The sequence below is a fragment of the Stenella coeruleoalba genome, assembly GCF_951394435.1.
Source record: "Stenella coeruleoalba genome assembly, chromosome: 4".
NCBI classification, from domain to species: domain Eukaryota; kingdom Metazoa; phylum Chordata; class Mammalia; order Artiodactyla; family Delphinidae; genus Stenella; species Stenella coeruleoalba.
Genome location: NC_137149.1, coordinates 103295202 through 103309759, shown reverse-complemented (window position 1 = coordinate 103309759; position 14558 = coordinate 103295202). Strand labels below are relative to the sequence as shown.

At 36.7% G+C, this 14558-nt stretch overlaps 1 protein-coding gene across 3 annotated transcripts in view; it reads left to right on the top strand.

Annotated features, from left to right (window-relative positions):
- The window catches only part of CDKL2 (cyclin dependent kinase like 2), a 35723-nt gene that overhangs the window by 8970 nt on the left and 12195 nt on the right, over positions 1–14558 (top strand). For 2 of the 3 annotated variants that reach the window (XM_079919233.1, XM_079919232.1), the window contains exons 3-10: positions 2328–2522; positions 4687–4865; positions 5977–6089; positions 7459–7598; positions 9500–9588; positions 11426–11561; positions 12616–12914; positions 13515–13608. In XM_079919233.1, the coding sequence (XP_079775359.1) occupies positions 2328–2522; positions 4687–4865; positions 5977–6089; positions 7459–7598; positions 9500–9588; positions 11426–11561; positions 12616–12914; positions 13515–13608 (1245 nt within the window). Of the gene's footprint in view, positions 1–2327; positions 2523–4686; positions 4866–5976; positions 6090–7458; positions 7599–9499; positions 9589–11425; positions 11562–12615; positions 12915–13514; positions 13963–14558 lie in introns of those variants that run through there. The other variant, XM_079919234.1, reaches the window with a different exon arrangement.

Sequence of the window (14558 nt, the reverse complement as noted above, 5' to 3'; positions counted from 1 at the left end):
TACTTTAAAACTATTTTCTATATAGTCTACTTTTTAAAAAAAATTTAGTTTTGGCTGTGTTGGGTCTTTGTTGCTGAGCGCAGGCTTTTTCTAGTTGTGGTGAGCGGGGGCTACTCTTCGTTGCCGTGCGCAGACTTCGCATTGCGGTGGCTTCTCTTGTTGTGGTGCACGGGCTCTAGGCACGTGGGCTTCAGTAGTTGTGGCACAAGGGGTCAGTAGTTGTGCCTCGTGGGTTCTAGAGCACAGGCTCAGTAGCTGTGGCACACGGACTTCGTTGCTCTGTGGCATGTAGGATCTTCCCGGACCAGGGCTCGAACCTGTGTCCCCTGCATTGGCAGGTGAATTCTTAACCACTCTGACACCAGGGAAGAAGTCCCTAATTACTTTTTAAACATTGGATGTGTTTCCTTTGGTAATTTGGAAAGGTTTTTTTTTTCTTATAAATGAAAATCTTTATTTCTTATTTTAATCTACAATGATTTCCCTGAGTCTTCAGAAGATTAACTTTTACATAAAATATTAAATAGGAATTATAAATTATACTTTGTTGGAAAGGTTTTATTTTGTACTTTTTGTTACCTTTATAACTATAGAGTTATATAATATAGTTAATCCTTTGTAAAGTAATTCTTATATTTCTGTTTCCTCCTCTCTCCCATTCATCCACCATCTGAAGAAGCTATCTTCTTTATCTTAGTGCTTACCATTAAACCTGTAAATATAATTCGACCTTATAATTAAACATTTCAGGTTAAAAGTATAATTCTGTCCCATTGACAAGGAAATCCACGTACATACTCTCTTTTTTTTTTCATACTCTCTTATTTTGTTTGCATCTTCTCTTCTTTCTCCTAAGTTTGTTGCTAGTATCATTTGTACATTGTTAGGTTTTAAATATTCACTTTCTATTTTGTAACTGTGATACCCACATTTGTATAACACTTAGTCCTGCACTAATGGATTTACTGCTCATGTTCAGAAAATTTTCTCTGCTGTCTTTTTCTTGAATGACAATTTTTTGGGGTATAAATATTCTTTCTTTCCTTGAGGATTTTGAGGACTGTATTCTAGTAGTTTCCTCCTCTTTAAAAAAGAGGCAACGGCGAATTTCCTGGCGATCCGGTGGTTAGGACTCTGTGGTTTCACTGACGAGGGCTCAGGTTCGATCCCTGCTCGGGTAACTAAGATCCCGCAAGCTGCGTGGTGTGGCCAAAAAAAAAAAAAAAAAAAAAAGAGGCAACATTTCCTGGTGAGTGTTCCTCTGCCATTTGTGTTTCCTTCTCTTTTCTTATAGTATCTTTGAACAGAGACTGGATCGGTTCCTTTTTGATTGTTTCTTATCTTGTAACAAAGTGAGCCCCTCCTGGACCAGCTATTTGTAGGAGGTTCATTTTCAGGAAAACCTGCGGTCTTGTTCCAGGCTAGCAGGAATCCACCATGGTTCACAACGATTTTCCTTACAACACAAGCCTGAGTGTGGGATTGACTTATGTTATCCTTACTTTCTCTGAAACTTGTAGTGCAGATTTGTTCATAATGAATTGTTTTGCCTTCCACTTGGCTTCACTGACAGATTGTTTCCAGCAAATGAGTTCCTATGTGATTATTCAGACGCCCTCTCCTCCTGTTCCCTGGTGCCATTCAGTTCTAGGGATGGTTTCACTGACAGTCTATGAACCCTGTTCTCATTATACCAAAGAAGGTTTTTTGTTTTTGTTTTGTTGTTTTTCTTTTCAGGGTATGTCACCAACTTTGGAAAACTCTGCTCTGCCAGCTTTGTAGCCACAGATGATCTCTTGGTATCTTCCTAGACTCCTGTTGGACCTTCACAGTGCCACCTCGTTTGCTGTGGGTAGGGGTCATAAATCCTTCTTAGTTTCATCAAAGATGGAGCTACATTTCTTTTTCTCATTGGCTTTGTTGTATTCTCTGAGAGGAGAATAGAGCAGTATGGTCTTTTTGACTCTAATTTAAAAACCAGGGCTTCCCTGGTGGCGCAGTGGTTGAGAGTCCGCCTGCCGATGCAGGGGACACGGGTTCGTGTCCCGGTCCGGGAGGATCCCACGTGCCGTGGAATGGCTGGCCCCGTGAGCCGTGGCCGCTGGGCCTGCGCATCCAGAGCCTGTGCTCCGCAATGGGAGAGGCCACAGCGGTGAGAGGCCCGCGTACCGCAAAAAAAAAAAAAAAACCAAAATATAGTTTCACAATTTATACCGTTTATGCATTTTATTTATGTTTCTCTTATGCCAAGATCTCTTTTAGACTGTGACTAGTTACTAGTAATTTGATCTTGTAAAAACTATTTTGTATTTTTCTTTTTATAACAGCAACTGAGGCATGAAAATCTCGTGAATCTGTTGGAAGTGTGGAAGAAAAAAAAGCGATGGTACCTAGTCTTTGAATTTGTTGACCATACAGTTCTTGATGACTTGGAGCTCTTTCCAAATGGACTAGACTACCAACTAGCTCAAAAGTATTTGTTTCAGATTATCAGTGGAATTGGATTTTGTCACAGTCACAATGTAAGTGTTTAGTTTAAACAATTATTTAAAAAGTTGAAAATTTAGAAGAGTGTACAATGGACACCCATATACCTACCGCTGAATTCTATACTTGTTAACACTTTGCTATATTTGTTTTATGACATATTTATTTATCTGTTCATCCATTTATCTACTTATTAATTTGTCTTATTTATGCATTTTTTTAAAGTAAGTTGCAGACTTCAACTCTAAATACTTCAGCTCTGCATGTCATTAACTAGAGTTTGCAGAGTTTTTTTTTTTTTTTGAGTAACATTTACTGAGTGAAATGCACAAACTTTAAGTAATGAGTTTTGACAGATACATACATGTAAGAATCCATTTATTTGTTAGTTCAGATTCTCTTGCCTAGTTGTGAAATATGAAAATGCCTGCTATTACTCTGTTGTCTATCAGAACAATTTTATATCCTTTGAGAATCATATAAAAGCAATTCTAGGGGGCTTCCCTGGTGACGCAGTGGTTAAGAATCTACCTGCCAATGCAGGGGACACAGGTTCGTGCCCTGGTCCAGGAAGATCCCATATGCCGCGTAGCAACTAAGCCCACGTGCCACAACTACTGAGCCTGCACTCTAGAGCCTGCGAGCCACAACTACTGAAGCCTGCGCTCTAGAGCCCATGCTCCGCAACAAAAGAAGCCACCACAATGAGAAGCCTGCGCACCACAACGAAGAGTAGCCCCCGCTCGCCGCAACTAGAGAAAGCCCGTGTGCAGCAACGAAGACCCAACGCAGTCAAAACTAACTAACTTAATTAATTAATTAATTTAAAAAAAAGAAAAGCAGTTCTAGGTAAAATGACACAAAGTATAAAATAACTAACACAGTGATTCTGCCAGTTTTACAAAATATTTTAGATGACATTTTTTGTGTGATTATAAAAGTAACAAATGCTAATGATAGATGCGGGGCTGGCCCTGTGACCTTTACCATGGATGTCTAGGATGTAATAGAAATTGGTAGCTTATGCGAAATGCTCAGCAATGCCAATTAGGATGCTGGTCCTCTGAGTTTACAATAAATATATTTTTTAAAATTTCAAAATACAGTTTACTTATATTAGAGAACTAGGCCTCATAATTTGTTTTGCCCAGCTCTAGAATTTTTAACATTGTCTGCCAGTGTCCTGTTTTCTCCTTCCATAGTCTCTCTTTTAGAAATCATAACCAACTGACCTTGTTTTAGCCTTTTTACATTTATAATTGCTTGGTGAGTGCCTCCAATTGGGTACTCAGAAATCCACTTAAAAGCCTATATGGCTAAAACTAAACTACTAATTATTCTTAATCAAACCTAACTTTTTCCAGACTTTTCTATTTTTGGTAATGGACCCACTGTTCTTTTAGTTTCCCAAGTTTAAGTAAAATATCTGAGATTACTTCCTAAATTCTGTTGATTCTTGATTTAAAATATTTCTACACTGCACCTCTTCCTTTCCATTCCTTTGAGCACCAGACTAGTTTAGGCCCTTATCACCTCCTAGTTGTCCCACTGCTCTTCTTCCCACTTCTAGTCCCCCTCTCTGCTTTACCGTGTTCATGGCCAACATCTTCTTTAAACATCTTGTTGGTCATGTCACTTCCATGGGTTCCCATGGCCCTGACACAAGCTCAGACTTCCCAGAGTGGTAGTTGAAGCAAAACCTAGTACATAACCTCTACTCCAGAAAAAACATTTCCCCAGCATCTCCTGATCTATTCCCATCTTCACTCTTTTGCTCTTTTTGTTACCCTCACTTGGATTGCCCTTTCATTTCTACATTTATCCAGGTCATACTAGTGTTAAAGACCTGTCTTAGAGCCCACCCTTTTCCACAAAAATTTTCCCTGACCAGCCCAGTCTTCAATGACAGCTTTACTCTCTTAGTCTTGAGAACAGTCCTTATCAGAGCAATTGATTTGGTAATTAATAATATATATTTCATCCAATATCTTTGATCGTTTAAATAAAATTTTAAGCATAAATGTTCTTTTTTTCCCAACTAGGTCCCAGGTTCTTTAAAGCCAGGAACAGTTTTATAGGCTTTTATCTGTACTTACTATAGGGACAAAAACAGTGCCCTGCATATGACAGGTGCTCAAAAATAATTAGTTTGCTTAACTTGATGTGCCAATATATTTCATACTCTGCTTTTTGTCTTAGATCATACACAGAGATATAAAGCCAGAGAATATATTAGTCTCCCAGTCTGGTGTTGTCAAGTTATGTGATTTTGGATTTGCGCGGACACTGGCAGCTCCTGGGGAGGTTTATACTGATTATGTGGCAACCCGATGGTACAGAGCTCCAGAACTATTGGTTGGTGATGTCAAGTATGGCAAGTAAGACATGAGCAAGGTGGGCGGTGGGGAGGGCAGATTTAACTCTCTTTTCTTGATAAAATGGAACGTGTTTTTAATATGATGAAAGATCCCTCTAACACGGAAAGGAAGTTTTCAGTTCAGAGAACTTTATAAAGTTATTTGTAAACATTTTTGGTGCTTCCCCTTTGAACATTCTTGTGAAACAAGTTGGTGTGAGTTTAATTATTTTAAAGGTAGGGAAATCAAGGTAAGTGGTCTGTTTTTAATAGTAAGTTAGAAATAGGTATATTTCTCACTTGTAAAGAGAGGTAACATTGACCGGGTAAGTCTGACACTTGCAATGAGGCAGAGTAGTGTGGGCAAGGGTAAGGGTAGAAATGGAACTGAGTGAATAGTTTTAAAAACATAAATCGTCTTCATAAATGAATTCTTCAAAGAAGAAGGGATTGGAAGTTTTACTGATTTTGATAGAAATTGTTCTAAAGTATTTTTTGCAATTTCTCTGTTTTCAGAGTACAATTCATTTAATATTTTCTTAATTACTCTGAGCTCTCATTTTACCGCCATACTGTCACTTTTGTACCATGTTATAATTCCACTATGACCTTAAGCAATTTCAAGGTAGTTGTCCCTATGGTAATGATGCCAGAATATTCTTTAAGTTTTTGTGACCGATTTTTAAGACAGTTGTTCTATTTCCCCCTATTAGCTTTCAGTTCTCCTTGTTGTTTGTGTTCGCAACATCCTTCTCCTTCTGGTATGCTGTTTTCAGCATATGGTGGGATAGACTGAGGAACCTTGTCAAAATTATGTGTGAACAAAAAATGAATAGCCACTGAATGGAAACCCAAAAGGCTTATTTTCAGAATAAAGTATACTTAACAACTGTTTTGAGTCTTCGGAAGTCTTTTCCCTCATGTCACATGATTGAAGTTTCTGGAAATTTGATTTATGTAAAATTGGAAATTAACACTTTAAGTTTATAGGGAAATGTATTTTGTAGAGTAATCTAAGGCTTACTACTACTTTTTTCAGTACCAAGAATACCAAATAGTAATATGCAGAACAGATTCAGTCATAGTAAGCATAGTAGGATGCCAGGTTTTATACCACATTGCTTTTCTTTCAGGGCTGTTGATGTGTGGGCCATTGGCTGTCTGGTAACTGAAATGCTCATGGGGGAACCCCTTTTTCCTGGAGATTCTGATATCGATCAGCTATATCATATTATGTTGTGTTTGGGTAAGATTATACGTCTGCATTTTAAATTTTAGTGATTTTTTTCCCCTATGTTTTGTTTGTTTATATTTATTTTACAAGCTGTTGGTACATTAAAGATGATACGTGTTTTGAATGGGTGTAGGGAGCAAGTAGGAAAAACTCATCTATCTCTCTCTTTATATATATATTCAGTCATTCTCAGTCTGGCTTTTGTCTATCTGACATATTGTCCTAATCATGCTCTCACCTGCCCTCCTGCCAACTCCCCCGCTAAAGAAAAAAGTAAACATTGTACATTCTCTCTGCACTTTTGCATTCAATAAATCACATGTAGAGAGAATACAAATGATCATATTATCTTTGGGTCAGCAAGCGTTTGTGTTATATATCTATTACCCTCTTTCTCATCTTTAAACTGAGAGACACAGGGACTTCCAAAGTAATTTTTTTTTTTTTTTTTGCGGTACGCGGGTCTCTCACTGTTGTGGCCTCTCCCGTTGCGGAGCACAGGCTCAGCGGCCATGGCTCACAGGCCCAGCCGCTCCGCGGCATGTGGGATCTTCCCGGACCGGGGCACGAACCCGTGTCCCCTGCATCTGCAGGCGGACTCTCAACCACTGCGCCACCAGGGAAGCCCCTTCCAAAGTAATTTAATCTTGCTGCAGTTCTGACTTTTGTTGCTAGTGCTTTGGACAGAATTTCAAAGCTAGACTATCAAAGTCATCTTACATTTCTGTTGGGTGATGGAGTTTGTAAAATAGAAATAATGGGTAATTACTTGAGGGTTATTTAACTCTTAGATTTTAGTTTCCAGGTTAGAAGTTCAATAAACAATACAATGGTTTCTTATAGCAGAATTTTCATATATATTTTATATTAGGTTAGGTATTAAAGTTGAGAGAAAAGATAAAAGTGATCAAATCAGCCCTTAGATACAGATACACTGGGCAAAAATTAAATTCTTAAAGGGTGGAACTTATTTATCTAGATTAGATTCTGACCATATGACTATTAATATTTTCATCTTTGGTCAGCACTTTATGCTTTGTAGTTAGAAATGCAGTGCTGGTACTTATATCTAAGAAATTATACAATGTTCTTTACCTGTGCTTTTCCTATACTCCCTTGCGTCTTCAGTTCTATGTATAGTAGCGTGTGAACTTTTCTGAATGAGTATGTTGAGATAAGAATGTTAATTTCTTTTGCGTTGACTTATGTCAAAGCCACCTAAAGGCTGCCAGGCACCACCACAATAAGAACACTGTGTGTTCGGTTGTTTTTGCATGCGGGGAGAGTCCCCGCTCTACAAGCTGTGTTACACTCATCTCTACTCCACACCACCTGTCCCATGATGCGTAATGACAGAGATATGTGCCGTTCTCACTGCCAGGTAATCTCATTCCAAGACATCAGGAGCTGTTTTATAAAAATCCTGTGTTTGCTGGAGTAAGGTTGCCTGAAATCAAAGAAACGGTTCCTCTTGAAAGACGCTATCCCAGGCTTCCTGAAGTTGTGATAGATTTAGCAAAGGTAATCGTACTTTTTCTTTGCACTTTCTGACAGGGAATTTACATTATGGAGATTTGATTTTCTGTTAGTTTTTTCTTGTCCGGTTGATCTTTTAGGACAACAGTTTCCTCTGATGGTTTAAATTTTTGTACATTTTAAGAGTTTTATTTGGTGGGCATGGGGATGGAGGGACTTCAGAGATAAAGACCTGAAATTTTTGCTTGTTTTAAGAAACCATTTCATATTATCTGGCAAGTCTTAAGTGTGAAAACATTCTCATAATGACATGTTTTTAATGTTTAACATTTAAAATGCAAGCCTTGTGTAAGTGGAAAAGAGAAGAAAAATAGGGTAAGAAAATAAAAAGAAGGGTAGAGAAGCAGGAAAATATTAAAGTCTAAGGCATAGGATCATGGCCTGTAGTGTATTGTTAAAAAGGGGCTTTTGCTTAACCACTAGATTCACTGAAGCTAATTTTTAAATGATCATCACCTTTGCCTTGTATTTGATTGAGGAAGACTTTAGGGAGATTCTCACTGGATCAAATTGTCTCTAAAAGTGGACCTTTTGGAATTATTCGCTCAAAAATTTCTTATTAGTTAGGATTGTCCAAAAGTGTTGATAAACTGAGTATCTCTAAAAGAGCAGGGTCACATAACATTTACCCAAGATATTTTTTGCTTTTTTTACTTCTTTAAACAACTCATTTAAAAAAAGCTTAGTAAGCTTATAACTAATTATAACAAGTTCTTAGAATAATACATTGTTATTTTTTTACATAGTCTAACAGATACAAATATTTTTCATTGAGACAAGCTTTATGATCTGTCTGTGAAGAGATTTAAAGGGAATAAGGTAAAACAATATTGTCCAACTTATATCCCTTATGGTAGAATCATATAACTTTTAAAATATTTTATTATAAGAAATCTCAAACATAGAAAAGAAAGTAGAAAAAGCAGTGGTGTAGTGAACCCTCACGAGCTAGTCATTAGCTACAACAATTAACAATATTTGGAAAATGTTTCATCTATCCTGTCCACACACTCAGCAACTTTTTTTGGGGGAGTATTTTGAAGCAAATTCCAGATATTATATTATTTCACTTATAAATGCCTTAATTATTTGTAGACTTTTCTTGTTCATTTAAAGCTACTTATTGATAAGTCCCTTCTATTCTTACTGGCAGTGAGTGGTTCCAGTGAATCAGAACAAGATATAATAAAATCTATAATAAAATGAAAGAACATAGATAAAATCAAATCATCTATGTCAAGTATCTAGCACAGTAATAAGCACAGAGTAGGTTCTTTCCCTTCCATTCTGTAAGTACTTTAAATTTTAAAAATTCACAAAAATTCTTTAGTATCGTAAAATATCTAATCAGTGCTCAAAATTTCATTAATTTTCTCATAATTTCTTTTTATAGTTTGAATTAGGATCCACATGAAGACTAGAGTTCGCAATTGCTTGATATGTCTTTTAAGATTCCTAATTTACAAGCTCTTCTTCATCTCTTTGTTTTTTGTTTAAACCTTGCCATTTATCTGTTAAAGAAAATAGGTTGGTTGTCCCTTAGAATTTCCCACATAGTGTAGTTTAATATGTTCCCTGGTGTCCTGTATTTTGTATAAACTCACAGCAGAGCTAGAGCTCGATCAGAATCAGGTTGATTTTTTGGCAAGACTACTTCATAAGAAGTTTGTATATTTCTGTCCAGAGACACTGAATGTCTGGTGTTCTTTCTTTTTGTGATATTAGTAACCATTGGTAGTCATTGTCTAGATTTGTGCTTTATTATTTATCATTTATTATAGATGTTTAAAATTCATTGACTGTGAAAAGGAATTTTCTATATTTAGAAATGTAAACGTAGGCAGTTTTTCTTTGATATGAACTGTATGTATTCCTTGGTTTCCCAGAAATGCTTGCATATTGACCCAGACAAAAGGCCCTTCTGTGCTGAGCTCCTGCACCATGATTTCTTTCATATGGATGGATTTGCTGAGAGGTATAGTACTGTGTTTTCTAGGTCATACCAACCTAGAGTTAAAGTAAGGCCCCCGTAACAGTACATAACTGTAACAAACAGTATTTCTCTTATTACTCTACCCACCTACTATTACAGGAGCTCAAATATTTACCACCCTACTTCCATTCACCCTTAGCAATAGTGTATTCCTAAGAGTGGTCCCCTGCATTCAGTAAATTAGGGCTCTTGGTTTTCACGAAGCAGTCCCTTCATGCTTTCTTTCTGTCTCCCCCTGGTGACATCTACCACTCAGGTCACTGATTTCTGTGTTGCTACCAGCTGTGTGATGCCATCATCTTGGGTGCTGATGCATTTGCAATGGTGCCATCTCGTGTTGCTGCTGAACTCATACCACACCCAGTCCTATGACACTGCTGACACTGCTGATGTGCTGGAGACCTTGATGTGCCAAACCTGTAGGTGCCAGAGCGGCTGGCATGGTCTCCTGTGCTGTTCCAGCTGCTGGCATCAGAGCAGCTGACAAAACAGAAAGTAGTGAGATGAGTGGCAATGACATTGCTTTATATTTTTGCAAATCTGTTTACTATCTAGCTGAATAGAAGATAGCTGGGTTCTCATATTTGCTTCTGCATTCGATTACTTGTGATATGTTGTTTTGGTTGAAATAAGTGGAGAAACTCGGGCCTCATACAAATATGTAATTGGAAAATGGAAGAGTATTTTAATAGCCCTTTTAGATTACTGTGGGTATTCTTCTTTGATTCTATACCAAAACTGACAGTGGTAGTTTCTTTAACGTTGCTTGCATTGTGGAATCTGAAACCATACCAATGAACTTCTTATCCCGTTACATTAAAATCCACTTGTCTAACTTGCACTTTGAATTGACCTTTTACCCATGCGTGCTTTTGTAGCATGATGCATTAGTCATTTGGAAAATATTGTTTTGCTAAGTTATGCAGAGCTTTAGAATGTTGATATTTCATTATACAATATCAAAAAGTCATATTCTCTCTCATCAGAAAAGTCTGTAGTATTAGGAATCTGCTAAGTTCATGGTAGTGGAGACAAGTTGAACAGAATTCTAATTTTGCATAAAAATTTGAATTTTATCATTGATGCAAATATTATCAGTCGTTTTCCTTGAAATAACAATCTCCGTTCATTTTTTTAAAAGAAAATATCTGCTGAATACCACAAGTCTGAATAATAATAATAATAATTTTTTTTCTGTCAGTCTTTCAAGTAATAATGTTTTTCCATGAAAAAAGTGGCTAGTTTAGCTTGTATCTCAACCAGTTACACAAGTGCTTTTCTTCAGACAACCATTGCACTTTGATTTGTAGCAGAGGTACTGTACGCATATTCCTGTTTTGTCACACAGAATGTGGAAAAAGATATGTTCAGGGGTTTAGATTTAATTAAATAAATATATATATTTTTTACTGCTCCATCAGGGACATTCTTAAACAAAACTGCCCCCCACCCCTTTTAACCTGAGAATGTGTGGCTAGGAAGGATACAATAACTGCTAGTAAAGTTTGGTGCCACTGCTGCAATTCTTGGTAAGCCACCTGCAATTTTACCCCCCACTGCTTTTTATACCATCCGTGCAAATGTCAACATGGTGAAAAAGAAGTCGCCTTCGTAATAAGATGAGAGCTTTGACCTCGTGAACCTCCTGAAATGTTCTCAGGGATTCCCAGTTCTGCAGACTACCTCATTTCTTGTTTTGAATAACACAGTTGAGTTTAATACTCAATTTTTAAAAATAAATATCTCGAAAACCATTCTTTTTCTAGATTTATCTGTCTCATACAATCTTATTTTATTGACACATGTAATTTTTATGTAGGTTTTCTCAGGAACTGCAGTTAAAAGTACAGAAAGATGCCAGAAACATTTCTTTATCTAAAAAACCCCAAAACAGAAAGAAGGAAAAGGAAAAAGATGATTCCTTGGGTGAAGAGAGAAAAACACTTGTGGTACAGGTAAATTTCCATGTTTTAATGTGTATTAAATTTTAAATTTAATATATCCTTAAATTTGGGGGGTGGGGGGCAGGGAATAATGACGATCTTAAAAGTTTCCTGAGTGGCTAACAAGTTAACTTTTAGCTTACTTGTAAAAATGTATCTTTTCTGTAGACATTACCTGTTTAAAAAAAATCTTAGCATATCATGTACTGAATGCCTACTGTGTGCCAGTCTGTGCAATAGGGCTTGTCAGGAAATCACTCTCATCCAAGAGCATTTAGACACATGTGTGCACACCCGCATGCAAACACATGGACACAAACACATGCACACACCATTTTTTTGCCTTAAATGATAGGAAAGAAAAATGTAATTTTTAGAATTTTATATAAAGTAGAGCATTTAAAAATTGAGATTTGGGTACTCAATTTATTTAAAATTTACTTTTCTTGGTAATTTATCCAGAATCTGTTCTTGGTAAGATAATTCAAATCTACCACCAACCCACTCCCATTTCTCAAGTGAACCCAAAGAAGAATGAGTCCTCAATTCTGTGTTCCCTGACTCTAAATATATGAGAACAAAAGCGAGCATGTTTGAGTCCTCTTCCATTGTTTTCCACTGAAATATAAATGTGATATGTGTGTATATCATTAAATCTGATATATATATATACACATATATACATACATATATATATATATATATATATATATATATATATATCTCAGAGCTAGTGTGAGTTTCATTTTCATTTGAAATAGATGTCTGACTGAGAATCTCGGGTTTAATTATAATTCCATAGGTAGAATAAGAAAAACTGGAGCACAAGAAGGTGATATCTCAGGCTTTTCTGGCGGTCCAGTGGTTACGACTTCCAATACAGGGGGCCCTGGTTTGATCTCTGGTCAGGGAACTAAGATCTGACATGCTGCGCAGTGCAGCCCAAAAATTTTTTTTAAAAAGGTGATATCTCTGGAATTCTGCTTTCGTTGATAAAGTACTTTATAGGAAAAGGTGATTTTTCATTCTCCTCAGATCATTAATGTTATTAACATTTTTGTAACAGGATACAAATGCTGATCCCAAAATTAAGGATTCTAAAGCATTTAAAATAAAAGGATCAAAAATGGACGGAGAAAAAGTTGAAAAAGTCAGTCGAGCTTCAAATGCCAGCTGTCTGAATGACAATGGGATGAGCCACATCAAAACAGTGCCTTCAACAAGCCTCCGAGATGGCAGCAATGGCAGCGTGGGCCACACAAGAAATCCAGGCATGGCAATTCCTCCACTTACGTACAACCTTTCTGGGGTGGCTCCCACTGTTAATTCTGGAATGGGAACTATCTCAGGAGTTCAGAGTTACAGGTATGAACTAGGAAAATAAGAACAAAATGTTGTTTAAGGAAAGGACATCTTTACAAATTGCAAATATTTATCAATTCAGCCACATGTAGTATTACTCTCAGGTTTCTGAATCCTATTCACTTTTGTCAGGTTACTGTTTCAAAAGACTTCTCGGCTAATGTGATAAAAATGATTAGCATTTGATCAAAAAATTTACCTGAGTCCTAAGAAAATAAGGTTGTATTATTTAAGGTGAAGGAATCTATAGCTATTTAGTCTAATAACACAAAAGGAGTTTGTCATTATAAAAGAGATAATTGGTTTTGAGCGTCTGCTGCTTCATGGCATGGCTGTGGGCATGTAATAGTACAAAGGAGCTCCTGTTGGGAATTTCGCAGAAAGGAAGGTAATTTATTGGCATTGAAGGCTGAGTGGGAGGCATGAAGGTAGTGGTAAAGGACAGAATGTTTCACCAGATCTGTGAGCATTGTATGTTTTTAAGAGTGGGCATTAATTCTGATTAAACTGCATGTCACTTGATGTTGGGTCTTTTGATTTTGTGCTTGAAAAAAATAATTACTGCTGGGTCTAACGCAAATTTTTTTGTGACTTTTGTTACAGAGTGGATGAGAAAACCAAGAAGTATTGTATTCCATTTGCTAAACCAAATAAACATTCTCCAGCAGGAGTTTATAATATTAATGTGACCACATCGGTAAGTGAACTGTTTCAGAGGCAGAAGAGCAAACATTAGTCATTTCTAGACTTCTATTAATAGTAAATATGATAGTGAAGAACTGAGAGTTTTATTGAGAGACCTATCATAAAGTGGAAACTTAATGATGTATATATCATCCCAGCGTGTCAAAATCATAAATGTGAGAGACAAGTTTAAGTTTCATAAGTCTGGAAATTTAAATATAAGATGTTATTGTTATATAGAATGGATAAACAACAAGATCCTACTGTGTAGCACAGGGAACTATATTCAATATCCTGAGATAATGGAAAAGAATATAAAAAAGAGATATATACGTATAACTGAATCACCTTGCTGTACAGAAGAAATTAACCCAATATTGTAAATCAACTATACTTCAATAAAAAAGATGTTATTATTAAAATGATATCTGTTTTAATTTTTTCAGTAATGGTAAAGTTTCTTAACCTAATGCTTGGTGATCAGTTCTTTTTTAGAGCAGATGAGAAGATAAGTTGTCTTATCTCACCCACACCAGGTTTCTGGTGGAAATAGTCTATTTATTCATTTAATAAATATTGACTATCTATTATGTTTAAGTCACTGAAGAAGAACGTCAGTCTTTCTCTTCAGGAATCTCGTGGTTTAGTAGAGAATCAACACATTAAAACAGTGTCAGATTGCAGTAGTAGAAGCATGTCAAGATTCAGAGGTCTTCTGAAGGTTCAGAGGAGCGTTATTACGCTGAACACAGCTGCCAGAATACTTCTTTTTAAAGTTAAGTTGAATCGTCATTGTTCTTCCACTCAAAACCCTCCATTGGCTTCTCATCTCTGAGTAAAGACCAAAGTGCTTTTAGGGCCTGTTAGTCCCTGAGTGACTCGCTCCCTCATCCCTCTATCCCACCCCTGGCTACTCTCATTTTTGATCACTCCATTCCAACCACATTGACTGCCTTGTTATTC